This window comes from Thamnophis sirtalis, unplaced genomic scaffold, assembly GCF_051295495.1.
Source record: "Thamnophis sirtalis isolate CommonGarterSnake01/CBP01778 unplaced genomic scaffold, rThaSir2_p1.2 scaffold_11, whole genome shotgun sequence".
Lineage (NCBI taxonomy): Eukaryota > Metazoa > Chordata > Lepidosauria > Squamata > Natricidae > Thamnophis > Thamnophis sirtalis.
Genome location: NW_028261391.1, coordinates 26,192,256 through 26,208,028, shown reverse-complemented (window position 1 = coordinate 26,208,028; position 15,773 = coordinate 26,192,256). Strand labels below are relative to the sequence as shown.

Below are 15,773 nucleotides of genomic sequence, written 5' to 3'. Positions count from 1 at the left end.
AAAAATAAATTTCATTAATAACTAATAACAGAAACCTCAACTTACGTATTTTAACTCTGATCAATTTGATTCACTTTGTAGATGTTCTGTTTACCTTTAAAAAATTTGATTCTTATTCACATTAATGTCCCACTGATTGATCTCTTAACATTTTCTCTTAATCTGCTCTCAGAAACAGTTTCCTTTGTTTCATACTTTCCTTTTAGAAATCTGAGATAAGAAGGTCTTCCACATTATTATTATTATTTATTTATTATTTGTATGTATCTTTAATTATTAAGACATCAGCTGGGTTCATTTGTAAATCATTTTGTTATCTTTTTCCATATCAGTCTGGCATTTTGAAGTCCATTTTCACATCCATACCATCTTTCTCCATATCATTTTTGTAATCCAACATCTTTTTAGAACACCAATCCTACACTCAAATTTGAATCTCTGTTTTATACAATAAAATTTGTTGTTGTTATATATTCTTTTCTATAGTCGTTCCCCTACAAGATAAACATCCTGAAACCACACATGGCTAAATTGTGTGGACAAGACTTTGCTGTTTTCAGACCAACAGTAGAAGTAAGTGATTTACTGCTTACTATTGGTTGTATTGAGGACTTATATTTGGTTGTTTTAACATTTATTATTTAGTCTTGGACTGCAATTTAATATTGATTGGTTGGTTTTTAGTTTTTAGTTTAGTGTGATGTGCAGCCTCTGACAATATGATTTAGTATGCCATAGAAACCAAATTATTGTTTTACTTGAGATACGCTTTATGACAACCTTTTCAAATCTGATACTTTTCAGACATGCTGTCTCTAATTCTTATTATATTACATAGTCCAGTTATCTTAGGATAATGCAGCATGATGATTTTCTGACATAGGTACTGGAATATGCTGGGGGAAGAAATAAATTGATACACAAAAATATATGAAAATGTCCATTATGCATTTTGGAAATAGCACAACTATTGGAACTAGAATTGTAAAGATGAGAATAAATATGAAATAACAGAATAACAGTACAAAAGAAAAATAAAATTAAAAATGTCAGAGATATAATGACTAAAATTTCTTGTTACACATAATACTAACATACAAGACGAGTTAGAATAAGTTCCAACACAGATATTTTATTTTCTTCTGTTTTCTACTGACAATTATTTGAAGTATAGGGGAAGTATAAGAGATTTATTTATGAAGCATAAAATTCTATACGAGAAAGATCAGATCCCAAACTAAAGGATAATGGTGAAAACTAAAATACATATTTTAATAAGGAAAGAAAAATATTACAACTTTTCTGTATGCATAGTTTACTACATATGGGCCAAGTGCTCTCAAATATGACATTAAACAGAAGGTACAAACATCTTTGGTAGTTCATAAAAAGACATTTCAGTTAGGAATTAATTATAGAACATTAATTTCTAACAGAAATGCTTTCCTGTAAGATAGAAATAATACAAGATGGCACACAATAGATGTAGTCAATGAACAGAAGCTGCTTGAGACCGACAGATGAGTAAACTCTCCTTTTGTGAAAAATTCCTTTGAGGTGAATTGAAAATACTGGATGCCAATTATAATGTCTGATTTCAAATTGGCACTTTTCATTTCTATTAGAAATGTTGATTCATACTTGATTTTGCACACACTTTTTCATCTCTAACAATTTCATTAGATCAATTTTTTAATCTGTATGACTTGCTGCATGTTTTAAATTTTAATTCTTGAGCCCTTATTTCTTTGAAATGAAAACTGAGTTAGCTGCACATATTTCAAATATATTTCAAAGTAGGAACTGACAATACTTCTGAACAAACACTATTCAACACAATTTTATAAATAGGAAATAAACAGGTTCTGTTATGGATTGCTGCAGGTGTTCTGTTTCACATTCTTTTTGTATTGCTGTGATGAAAAATGATAATCTAATGAAAATAATGTTACTGAATAAGGCTCTTACTACGTTCTGTTTGCTGGTATCTTGTGTATGTTTCTGCCTTAAAATACACTTATAAAAACCAACCTTTTAAATATGTGTATTCTTTGCATCTTTTGGAAAAAAAGACAAGATGAATTATTTGCATACATCAAGATTTAAAGTATGTTTAGTACATTATATCCATCGCTCCATTTGGTGCCTCAGAATTTTTTGATTTTGAAAAAGGAAACGCAAATCCAGCCAGGCGTATAAGCAAAATGTTCATAAAGTGTACCAATGAGCACACCAGGATGATCCAGAAGGACTTTGCAAACTGCTCACTGTGCGTTTTAAAAATAAAACTTCCTTCTTTATAATTAGCTATTTTCTCAGAGAGGTGGTGGATTTTCACTTCTGAAGAAAACAGTATCAAAATAAGAAAGCCACAAGTAACTGAAAAAGAAAGAAATGCAAAATTAATATTTGGTCAATTTTTCAACCTAATTCTACAACATTTATTGTTATACTTCAATATTTATAAATTAGCTCTTCTGTCTATTTTCTTCCTTAAGAGGTTGGGTCCCAGTTGAATCCAATAATTAATAAGAACAGATAATTATATCTCGATTTTGCTCCATTTCTTCTCCACCTTTTTTCTAAATATATCTGTTTGAAATCCACACTCCACTGAGTTTCACCTGTGTAGCCCGTCAGCTTCAGCTGACAGATCCCCTTTCTTGCTCTATTTGTTACTTGCTTGGATTAAAATGAGTGTTCCAATTCATGTATTAAAGGGTAAACATGCTAACTCTAGCTTTTTTAAATAAATTAAACAAAGCTCCCCCAAATCTGTTTGTGCATGAAAAATAAAACTTATTAATCTGTTTGAATAGTAATGTTTGTTGAACTATTTCTTTCCCACTGCTTGTAAAGCAAGTGTACTTGCTGAGCTAATTCCATTCCCTGTTGCTTGAGACAGTCATAAATAGCTTTTTCTACTAAGAGCAAAAACTAGGGGTCTAATGTGCTATGCATGCCAGATCTCTGTTCAAAGATTCTTCAGAAAGGAAGTTTTCTCCCTGTAGATGATGCTTCCAGCTTCCCACAGTACAACTTGAACAAAAAGATTGACTAGTCCTGTCCCAGTGTCTGGAATCTAGAAGGGTCTGGATTGCAATGGATTTTGATTGAACCCAAGCAAGAATGAGTGCTTTGGGTATTTGGTCCTTACATTAATAAGGTTTTCCCCACTGTTGCTCCTGGCTGGGGTGATTCTGCCCCAGATAGACCCAGTGGGCAGTCTATAGTCAATAAGTGAAGACTCACATTCCCAGTACCAATTCTTTCCTTGGATTGATCCCTGGCTGTATACATATGTTCCCAAGGATTTACATGCACAAGAGAATGAAGGATTTATTCAGACCATGGTAAGGTATATTGTGGATGATTGTTGTGCAAGTGGAAAGCCTTCTAATTTCCATGCAGAATGTGAAAGAATCATTAATCAATATCTCCTAAAGTAGGTGCTAGAAAGTTTAAGTAATGAAAATGGTTTTATTTAAGGATACAGTTTGGAAGTTATATAACTCAGAGCTGTTTTAAACCAAGATTTATTTTAAATTCAAGTTGGATTTTGCTTGTTAGTTTGTAGTTCTGCATCTTGTCTACTTTTGTACTTTGCCAATTTTATGTAAGCTATTTTGTTCATTTTGTAAAACTGTTGGATATAAAATTACATTTTAATCTCTAGCACATGTAACAATGTAGTGTTCTTTTAATAGCTATTTTAAATGTTTATAGCATCTCAAACTCCCAACTTCCAGAAGGGTTATAGTGGGTTAACTGTTCAGGACTAGTCACTTTTAGACTGTTGCTAATATCTCACAATCCAAGCATAGTTCTATGCTGAAGGTCTAGCCACTATGTGGACCCATTACCCGTATTTAAAAAAATAGAAGGAAGGGAAAGGGAAAGATGATAGCTCACACTAGATGAAGATGTTGAGGCTGTAACAATCACAACTGGAGCAATTCTTTTAACAACTGTCAAAATATCAAGTAAGATTGCATATGATGATGACAACATATTGAGTAGAAAACATCAGTTTAAAAAGAAAACATATCTTTGTTTTTTTCAATGTAAAATAAAATGAATAACCAGCAAAAAATGCTTGGGAACATGCTTTGAATAACTGACCACCTCATCTTACACAAGAATCTGGTAAAGGCATTTATATCTACATGCCAAAGTATTACTGATCTTACCTGAAACGAAGCTCCACAGGTAGAGTCCTAATGGACCATGTAAAGTTTCATAAGGAGTGCCAAACGCATTGTACATGAAGAAGCCAGTGGCAATCAGTGCAAAGACGAACAATGCCAAGCAAAAGAGGATGACACTTACATGGATACTTGCAGGCATAATTTTGAATAATTCTGGAAAAACTAACAGAGTGGGAAAATATTGATTATTTATAAAATCTGAAAAAATAATGCAGAACAATAGTCATTTATTTATCTATGACATTTCATGTTGCCCCATCAATCATTGTGACTGGAACATGGAATTACTATCAATGTGGAAGGAATCTTGATAAGCAAGGCCAGATGTTTTTGTAACTTATTTATGATTGAGGATTGAAATTAAATAGAAGTATATATAAAATAGGCAACTATATGAAGATAGTAAAACTGATATAACAGAGGACATATTGTCACTGTTTATGTTTTAATACAGATCCATTTTCTGAGAAAGGTTTGCAATTTAAATGTAGTTTGGTGTCATTTAAGTTCTTTTTATTTTATTACTGGAACAAAGCTAATATATTCAAACCTGACTGAGGTACATCAGTCTGCCAATCAGTGTTCCAATGTGTTTCCTACATTTCCTAATATGGTATCTTCCAGAAGGGCTAGACTTCAGTCCAAAAATTTCTAGCCAGCAGCACAGTCATATATGGACAATATTACTCTGTTTCCCTGAAAATAAGACCTCCCTGAAAATATTGCAACAAAGCAGCAGCCACGAGGTGACCATGCTCGCCACCTTCTGCATCTCAAAAATAATAAGACCTCCCCAAAAATAAGGCCAAGCGCTTATTTTGGGGGTCAAAAGAAAATAAGACCCTATCTTATTTTTGGGGAAACACGGTATTTATTTGCTTCAGGTTATTCTCCATTATTTAGTGTACAGGTATGCCTCAAATTTCAACAGTTCATTAAGTGAACAATGGCACTAAAAAAAGTGATTCATGACCATTTCCCCATACTTACGACCATTGTAGCATCTCCATGGTAACATGTTCCAAATTCAGATCCTTGGCAACTGACTCATATTTATGATGGTTACAGTGTCCCGGGGATGTGCGATCATCTTTTGCAAACTTCTGATAAGCAAAGTCAATGGGGAATCCAAATTCACTTAAGAACGTGGTTTCTAACTTCACAACTGCGGTAATTCACTTAACATCTGTGGCAAGCAAGTTGTAAAATGGAGCAAAACTCACTTAACATGCTTAACATGCTTTCTTGGCACAGTTGTTAAGTGAATCACTGCAGTGGTAATAACATGGTTATTAAGGCTTCTTCATTGATTTTGCTTTTGAGAAGGTTGCAAAAGATGTTCACATGACCCAGGATACTGCAACTGTCATAAATACATGCCAGTTGCCATGCATTTGAATTTTGATCACATGACTACAGGGATGCTGCAATTGTCCTAAGTGTAATAAAACAGCGATAAATCACTTTTTACAACTTTGCCTTTATAACTTTGAATGATTGCTCATTGAATGCTTTTAAGAGGACTACCTGTACAGTTTAATTTCCAAATGATTTAAATGTCAGCATTCCAAATAGCATCCAAAAGTAAATCAGAGTCCAAGGCAAAGTATTGCTCAAAATTTCTGAGGTTTTCGCGGGTGTTAGTATGTAGGTCTCTAGTTGTTCGGGTTTTCTCCCGCGTAGAATTGGAGATGTCTTGGCGACGTTTCGACGAAGTCACATTCGTCATCTTCAGGCTGCTGCTGACTACTTCAGGTTTGGTGTTTCCTGGAAACACCAAACCTGAAGTAGTCAGCAGCAGCCTGAAGATGACGAATGTGACTTCGTCGAAACGTCGCCAAGACATCTCCAATTCTACGCGGGAGAAAACCCGAACAACTAAAGACCTATATATATATATATATTTAAAGTCACAACCCCTGGTATGCCCAAATATGGGAGGAAGGTCACACTTCCACTCTTCGGCTCGTCACAAGAGACCATCCAGACAGAAACCCAATATTTTTTACTGTTGCCTTTTTGTTATATTTGTTATATTTATGCCCTTTATTTATTTATCAGCATAAATATAACTATATATATATATATATATATATATATCTCCATTATATATATGTATATATATATGTATATGTATATGTGTGTGTGTGTATGTATGTGTGTGTATATATATATGTGTGTGTGTGTGTGTATATATATATATATATATATATATATATATATATATATATATATATATATATATATATATATATATATATACACACACACACACACACACACACATATACATATACATATATATATACATATATATATATACATACATACATACATACATACATACATACACATAATGGCTCTAAAGGCAATGTACAAGTAGATAACTACTTAGGGAGAATTGTTTGTGGGTTAATCTTTCTACTGATTTTTAAATACCTCTGCTGAGTTAGCTACAACAGATATTTTAGAATGATTTGTAGAATACAAGATAACTGCTCCTAGTCCACAGGGGTATGATTAAACTGGTGCTAATAACTCCTTAGAATTGCTTGGCTGTGGTTAAAACATGCTGAGAAAAAGCAATGTAGGTACTGCAAATAAATGTATATAGCACGTATAATATAAATTATCTGCAACTTCATTTGAACTCTCTAATTCCATCTAGTTTGAGATTCCTGCACTTCATTGTAATATTATAATTTACTGGTGGAGAAATGGTGTGGTAGACGGTGCTGTTGGGCTTAAAATGCAGATTTCTAGAACATTCTCTTACTTTGAAATGATGCTCTAGTTTTCAATGTTGCAAATTAGATCGTTGCCCACAAGTGGGAGGCTTAGACGTACTGGTGTAAAAACATTAATTACTTTTTCATTTACAAGCACCATTCAATGTCCTGTCCTGAACTTAATCTCTAAAATCTGTGTAAGTTTGGATCCACTTATCAGAAGGACAATGTCTTCCCCAACAAGCCTGCCCGAACATGTCAGATCATTATCAAAGCTTTGTCTCCAAGCTTTTAGTCTTCAAGAGGCAAGACAGGTGCTAAGTGAAGAAATAGTTGTTCCCAATATGCTCGTTCCCCCAAAAGATTTGTCTGACACTATTTTGTTCCTTTTTCACACATTTCCTTGTTATGAGAATTGTTTTTGTTGCTGTGCCCCCCCTCCCCATTTGATTTATAAGTTTTGGGGAGATTTAGTTTAATCTGAAGAGCAGTTTCTTCTTTAAATAAATATCACTATGCTACCACTTTTGCATTCAATAGCTGATCGAGATATGCAGACTATAATAATAAATCAGTGTATTCAAAAGTTGTGAGTGCTCCATCACTGGAGGCTTTTAAAAAGAGATTGGACAGTCATTTTTCTGCAATGGTATAAGGTATGAGTAAGAGGTTGGACTAGAAGACCTACAAGGTCCCTTCCAACTGTTATTCTGTTCTGTTCTGTACTAGCAGAAATAAACAAAACAAATAAAGTCACAAAATTTATTTATTGTGGTATGGATAAACAAAAGAATATTTTGATTGACTTAATAAAAAGTTGGTGAAGTTTTTTAGAATTTAATAAAAAGTTGGTGTAGATTTTAGAATTGTAAATATGCCTATGCATACTTCTCTGGAAATAAGGTATCTGGATAAAGAAGCTATTGCCGATAACAGATAAAACTATGATATTTATTTCAACTGGTCTTTCATGGTTTAAGTAATTGTACTCCTTTCAAGGATACCTATAGAGGATAATTTTTCAAACATTAAGTTAATCAAATGTAGTGTAGCTTTATTGCGATTGTAGATTATATATACAACAAAATTGATTATGTCTAAGGCATCTAGTTTTGCAGCATGTGTCTATGAAAATATCCTACTTTACAGGCATATCCAAAGATTTACGTTATGATGATGTTGGGAATTTCAGTAATCTGTCATATTCTAATTTATTTTTAAATAAGTGATGAGCTCAATGTAGCAGAATGCACAAAACAGCACGGGTTAAAGCTAAAAATGTCAAGCTAAGCATTCAATAACTGACTTCAAGAATTTGGCTTTCTAAATGTATTTGTACCTTCTCCCACTATGCCAAGCTAGAATTTAGGTCACCATACACATTGTGGCATATGTAGTCTTATCACACAATTAAAGCAACATATAAACCTAGTTTATGCAGAGTTCCAGATTATGGAAAGCTATGCTGGCGAGTAAACTCATGTGATGATCATGAGTAAACCTGCTTTGAGCTACAATGAATATTGTGTGAAAATGTGCATAATGTACATGTAAATCACAAAATGTTGATTGTTTTGATAGCTAGTGTGAACATTTTTTTTAAGCAATTGCAATACTTAGACTTGACATCATGCCACACACCACCTATTTCTCTCCGTAGCTACAGTACATTTAAATTTCTTTAATATATCATTAAAATTTATAGCTGACCATCTAATAAAATTTAATCTGCAACAATGTTGCCCTCAAAGCAAAGCCACTTTAAACGGCGAGGAATAAATCTGAATGCTGATGGCCTTTTAGAAAATGAACTGCTGACCCAGAAACTGACAAAAGTCAGAGGAAACGAAGCAGAAGGCTCTCTCTGAGCCTGTATGGGTTTTACAGGCAGGGCAAATTCATTTTACAATAAAAATATATATATTTAGTGGTTAACAGGAAATACATTTAATTGGAGAATAGGCTTAAAAATGGGCAGATTATTTAATTTTTCTTCTCAAGCATGACACACAGGGACTCAATGCACTGATATGCAGACACAGCTAGCGTAAGTAAATGGTAACATCACTAGGAACATTTTTTGTGATTTAAATAGAGTTTGCATGAGTGGTGCTGCAAAGACTGATGAAAAGAGTGTTAAACTTTTCATAGGAATTAGCTGACTTAAAGCTACAGTGCAAAATAAAATATAAGCCCATAAAAAGGGCATTAAAAGTGCTACCACTATTTTATACCATCATTGCTTTCTGCTGTCCCTAGATTAATCACACTTTCCTGGTGCCAAGGACTTCAGTACAAACACCTGTTTTCAATATAAAAACAAAGTAAGTTATATACAAACAACCCAAGGAAAGAAGGATTATATACATTTCACCATAGACACCATTTTTTGCATGTATTGGTAAAGCCATATATGCACAGCCTTGTACATATTACACACACATATAATATATATGCTTTACCCAGTTTCCTGTAAACGAGACAATCAAAATTCCAAATTTAGAAGGGATATTCATTTATTCCTCTAGCCCAGGGGTAGTCAACCTTTTTATACCTACCACCCACTTTTGTATCTCTGTTAGTAGTAAAATTTTCTAACTACCCACCGGTTCCACAGTAATGGTGATTTATAAAACAGGGAAGTAACTTTACTTTGTAAAATTTATAAAGCAGAATTACAGCAAATCCCTACCGCCCACCATGAAAGCTGGAACGCCCACTAGTGGGCGGTAAGGACCAGGTTGACTACCACTGCTCTAGCCTTTGATCATATTGCCCAAGCATACCTACAGCACATGAAGGCTGGATTGGATCTTAGAACCATGGGTTGCTTACCAGTTTCAATGGATGTAGATAGGCTGTAGGAGAAATTTGCTGCTGTCTCCAAAGCACCAAACAGCAATTTTTTGAAGAGCAGTTGTAGACGAAATAGCATAAACCCTAATAGGAATGTTATTGTATCATTGGTGGTTTGTTTTAATTGCACTGTTGCTGTTGTTTTATTTTACAGTTTGCTTTACTGTTTGACACCCAGAGTTTATTAGGTGTTGCTTGGAAATGCTGTCAAATAAATATAAGCCACAACATTTTATAAACATTCATTCATCTGTTGTTATTAGTCCATTTGTCTGTTTAGAATTTGATTCTACTCATAACATGTATCTCTGGCTGCAATATGGAACACCTTTGTATTTTGAGGAATTTACTGGCATGCCAGTAGTCCTTTACTTCCAACCATTCATTTAGTGACTGTTTGAAGTTATAGTGGCCGTGAAGGAAGTGACTTATGTCTGGTCCTTGCACTTATGAGCACTTGCAGCATCTCCACAGTCTTGCGATCAAACTTTGGGTGCTTGGAAATTGTATTTATGACATTTTTAACCACATCAAACAATTATGATGAGAAAAAGTCAAAGGGAGACTATGATTTAACAACCGCAATGATTTCCTTAACAACAACAAAGGTTATAAAACTGGGCATGATTCACTTAATAACTGCCTTACTTAGCAATGAAATTTCTGGTCCCAATTTGGATTGTAAGTTGAGGCCTATCTGTATTTTGATTTCTCCTTCATATTAAGGGAATTGAGTTCATTCCAAGCTATAGTTAATCTACTTGTTTTTACTGTTCCTTGATAAATAAGGGAGGAAGAATTTGCAAACAGCTGAAGATTGTTTAGGCAAGCATTGGCTTATCAGAATGATCGTTCCCATTCCAGAATTATACACTATCTGGTCAAGGCCAGATCTTGCGGTCTGGTGACCATGGAAGCAGAGCCACGAAGTTTTGGTGCCAGGATTTAATAACACTGAATGTCCATTAAGCTCTGTGCCTCTGCACAGGATTATAAAGTCAGTGCTGTGCACCCCTGGCCTTGGACTACCTCTGCTGCTTGAAATGGGCCTCCCTGTAGCTGAAGGGAAACCATCTTGCTTGGAATGCTTATGCTTTGTTGTGTTTCTATTTAGTTCCTATTATGGTTAAGTGATAAAGTTTGAAATCTCCTTATCCAATGGTACATTTATTTTTCTCGGGATCCAAATGAACCAATAGCCTGAACAATGGATCACTTGGCAACACAATGCTTAAATTCTATTAAAATAACTTACATTTTAAAATTCTATTAAAATAATTTTGTGCTTGTTTATAATGACAGGAGTATGTCCAGTGTCCAACATGTTCCTTCAGAGGTTTGTGCCTCTTTCTAACACCTATGCCTCCTCAATAGGAATTTGTTCTGTAACTAAGTAAAGGAACTTCTGTTTTGCAGTCAAAAAAACACCAGAGTTGATTTCTAATATCTCCTGGTAGCAGTGTTGGGTTTCAAAAATTGCTCGAACCTACTCTATGGGTGTGGCCTCCTTTGTGGGAGTGGCTTGCCACCCATGTGACCAGATAGGAAGATGCCGACGACACTTGTCAGAACCACCTTAAATTACCTCACACACAGCACTGGCATGCATAAGAATATGATGTAAACTTGTTTTTTAAAAGGCATCTTTGGTTTGTGTTAAAACAACTTCAATACACGCAATGTTCTGATTGCACCACAAATGCAGTAGTCAACCTTACCTTTCATAGAGGCACTGAGTTTTATAAATATGACCATGATAGTGTAGAATAATCATATCCAAGGACCAGTGGTGGGTTTCAAAAATTTTTGGAACCTCTTCTGTAGGTGTGGCCTGCTTTCCGGGTCCACTGGTGGAACCTCTTCTAACTGGTTTGGTAGATTTGATGAACCGGTTCTTCTGAATAGGTGCGAACTGGTAGGAACCCACCTCTGCCTGATAGGTAGGTGTAAAAAATTTGCAGTGAAATCTGGGCAACCACCATCAGCCAACAGTGGCAGTATTTGGCTAGTTGGATGGTTGCAGTGTCCTGGGACCATGTGATCACCATTTGCGATGTTCTTACAAGCAAAGAGAATGGGAAGCCAGATTCACTTAATAGTGTACATTTTGGAAATGATTTGTACTTTGTGTGAATGCAAGCTCTCTATTAAAGCAGTGTTTCTCAAACGTTAAGATGGGTAGACTTCAACTACTCCTGCCAGCATGGGGAATTCTGGGAGTTGAAGTCCGTACATCTTAAAGTTTCCAAGTTTGAGAAATACCGTGTTTCCCTGAAAATAAGATAGGGTCTTATTTTCTTTTGACCCCCGAATTAAGCACTTGGCCTTATTTAGGCCTTGTTATTTTTAAGGCACAGGAGACGTCAAACATGGTCACCTCATGTTGCAATATTTTTGGGGAGGGCTTATTTTCAGGGGAGGGTTTATTTTCAGGGAAAGGCTTATTTTAGCGCATGCACTCAAAAGCTTGATTGGACTTATTATCCGGGGAGGTCTTATTTTTGGGGAAATAGGCTACTTCTTTAAAATTTCTATGTGAGGTTGAAAGGAATTGCTCCTGTAGCTACTGCTTTAAGGAATCCACTTATCAGAGTCCAGTGATCCTTAAAAGCAGCGACACTGTTGCCAGCCTTGAACAGAAAACTGCAAGCAGCTTTTCAGTGAACACCAGTGCAAGATTGGATTTCTTAATCATTTCTGAAGCATGTATACCCCACTGCATATGAAGAATATTTCTCTTCTGCCCCATTTAGCAAGGTCTGGTTTGACTAGAGCAGCAATGTAACATCCAGGCTGTGTTTTTATCCCCCTGCCCTAATAAAGCAACACTATCCCCTTTGGCTTATGCTGGATGAAAAAAAAAGAGAGAGGCTTTATTTGCACTGCCGATGAAGCATCTGCTTAAGAGGCATGTTCAAGTTACAGTTATATTGTCATCATGGCTTTTTTAAACAAAAACATGAAACTTGCCTTGTTGCCTGATTCCAGATTGGTCACCATTTTGCATTTAACAAATTAGTAACCAAGCTCTCATATTACAAGAGACGAATGGTCTCCATTCTTAGGATCCTTTTTACCCGTCATAACTAAACACTTTCAGGCATATTGTAAGAGCATACTTATTTAGTTTGCCTCATTTTAAACTAGGCCTGAATTCTGGCATCTGTGAAAAGATTAGAAGATTATGTTTCTGTTGTTTATAAACCAAAGTTTGTATTACACAAACACAGCAAATTGAATTATTGAAATAAATCTTCAGATTCAAACACAGCAAACTGTAGTTAAATTTAACTGGATTATTGAAATCATCTAAATGTGACTTGTGGATTTGGGTTTTCTCACTAATCCAATTCATCTAAAACTATCCTTTTCATGCAATTGTATCAGGAGAGTAAGGTTCAGTAAAATGCATTGTTTCCAGTTTATCTCATGTACCCTTAGTACAGTAGTTCATGGGGATGGAATGTTAAGCAAGATGATTTTAGTAAAAATAACATCAAGTTCCTGTTCCATTCTTTACAACAACATTCATAAAATAAATAGTAGGCTGCAATTTGAAAAGTAGATCTTCAAATTGCAGCGGAAAGGAATAAAGAGAACTTTATGACAAAACAAAAGTGTACAAGCTGCTTGCTGTAAAATTTAATTAACAAGGCTATTCTTGTGAATATCTTGAATGACTATGGTTACCATCACAGCAAAGATTTTAAACTATTGGAAATTATTTGGAGCCTCCAGAACTGCTTCTCTGCAGATTGCCTGCCAATTTTTGCTGAGAAAATAAAATAAACTTTAGGTGACATGTTATCAGCTGTTGTCTACATACCCATGATTTGTGTGATGCTCAAAGAAGTCAGCTCTGTGACTGGCAGCTTTAACAATATTTTGGGGTGGAAGATAAACTGTTGCATTCCAAAGTATAATTCCTTTTGTGTCAATCAAGGAGAGTAGTTGTTAGCAGCACAATCAACATTTTATTTCTCAACTTAAGGTAGTGTTCCAATATACAAATAAATCTATTGGAACTGAATCCATATTTCTTTTAAAAATACTAAGCCATATTAGGTTTGTGAGAGCTCACCTTATATTTACACATCTATGGGTCTAAGACAAGTACCCTTCTTTTTGCATAAATGGAATTGCCTACAGGTAGGATTGCACTACTGTATTTAGTTCTCATTTTCTACATCTATTGAAACTAAAGCTCAGTTCTCCCTGCACTTCTTCCCACTCATTTAAGCAGATTAAAACAGAAGACAAAGGTCTGTGGGGGAGGGGGGAAGCAGCTGAGAAGTTAATATTGTAATTATCTGCAAATGTATTTAGAAAAAAATGCCCTATGGAATTAAGTTGATGTTACTTCCATGCAAACCTCTGTAGGTTGAGCCTGCCTGTTCCTATGCAAAGGTATATAATATAGTATAAGAGAATCAAACAGAAATCAATTTTAAAAAATGATAGATTATAACATATATATTACAGCACTATAATTTTGCATTTCCCATTTGTAAATCTTTCAGAAGAAACAGGAGAAAGCTCATTTACTTTGTCTGTCCGACCATGATAGCATGCACAAAGTATTAAATAATTCAGATTGTCATTGTTACTTACATGAAAACTGAAAAGGTCTCCCTCCAAGGCCACATTGTCTAACCTTCTCCCCATAGAATAGTCCATACTGAATTTCACCAATAAACTTATCTAACTCCTGGCCAGTAGCATTAACCAGCAATGCTCCAGTTTTGCAAATAATTTTTCCTTGGATCCATAGCTGAGTTCCTATAGCTGCTGCAATGGCCAGAGCACAAGCAAAACTGAACACACCAGCTATGCAGAAAACAACTTTCTTCTGTTGGGCTGGCATATATAATCCTAGATGAAGCATGCAGAAAAATGTGAAAATACAATTTCAAATGAAACCTTTAGTAAGGTGGATTTTGAAGCATCCCTTCTCAATGATACTTGAGAACAAAGGTTAAAATAACAGATGGAAACCTCCGTGTAATTTGATGAGTGCCCTCTTTGGGTTTGTTTGTTTTTAATAGCCTTTGTCTGATTGGGTGAACTGAAAATTCCAGAATGAGACCTGGCTCTTGGATTAAGTTAGCCACTGTGTGCAGGGAGGGGGGAAATGATGCTTAAATTTAAATCAGGAAGAACACAATTAAAAAAAATATTCAGATTTTAACATTTTATCTTTGCATAGCACTAAAATGTGATTCAGGCAGATGATACGAGGTCTGTATGCTTATTATTATTATTAAAATAAGGCTGACATTGTTCTATTTTATCCTCAGATCCTCAGATTGGGCATATGAATGGACAATTGGTAATGACTATTTTACTACTTGTCACAAAGCCATTCAACTGGATGAGTGCTTTCTTTCAAACAAGTGTTATCTGCAAAATCCCAGATGACCTTTAGGTGCCAGCAAAGAGACAAAAACAGTCTCTTTGTAAACATCTCCGCTAATTCAAACAACTTTTCTAGTTAAGCAATTTCATAGTTAAATTAATGCACATCTAAATGTTCTAGTTCTGTTAAATGGAATTGTTTATTATCCCCCTAACTCCATTTCTCTCAATCGCAACGATTTAACTATTTTTCATTGTGCAGTAGAATCAACTAATTGAACTCAAAGCTTGTAGATTTTAGATACACTTCTTACTTATTCATTGTAAATCTCTCACTGAAGAAGAGTAGAATAGTAAGTAGAACATTGTGTATAGCACATACAGTACCTGTTTTCTAATGGTGCTTTGAAATGGATTTATGTAAAACCTGACATTTGTAGAACAGTTTTCTGAATTTGAGCAGGGCAAATAATCTCTAAAGTTTAAGCATGTTGTAGTACCAAGCAACATATTATATGAATTCTTTCTTTCATTCTCTCTTTCTGGACTAATTCAACCATGGCATTCTTAATTAATTTATGCATATGTAATTATCCTTCCATGTGTAATTTGCTGCCTTGTTCTT

At 34.9% G+C, this 15,773-nt stretch overlaps 1 protein-coding gene across 1 annotated transcript; it reads right to left on the bottom strand.

The window, feature by feature from the left end:
- Positions 1–1,285: 1,285 nt before the first annotated feature.
- CLRN1 (clarin 1) lies at positions 1,286–14,681 on the bottom strand. The gene is made up of 3 exons (XM_014057948.2): positions 14,405–14,681; positions 4,191–4,370; positions 1,286–2,379 (listed from the first exon to the last, which is right to left on the bottom strand). Exons 1-3 carry the CDS (start codon positions 14,676–14,678, stop codon positions 2,114–2,116), a joined length of 720 nt encoding a protein of 239 aa, XP_013913423.2. The 5' UTR covers positions 14,679–14,681; the 3' UTR covers positions 1,286–2,113.
- Positions 14,682–15,773: the final 1,092 nt, after the last annotated feature.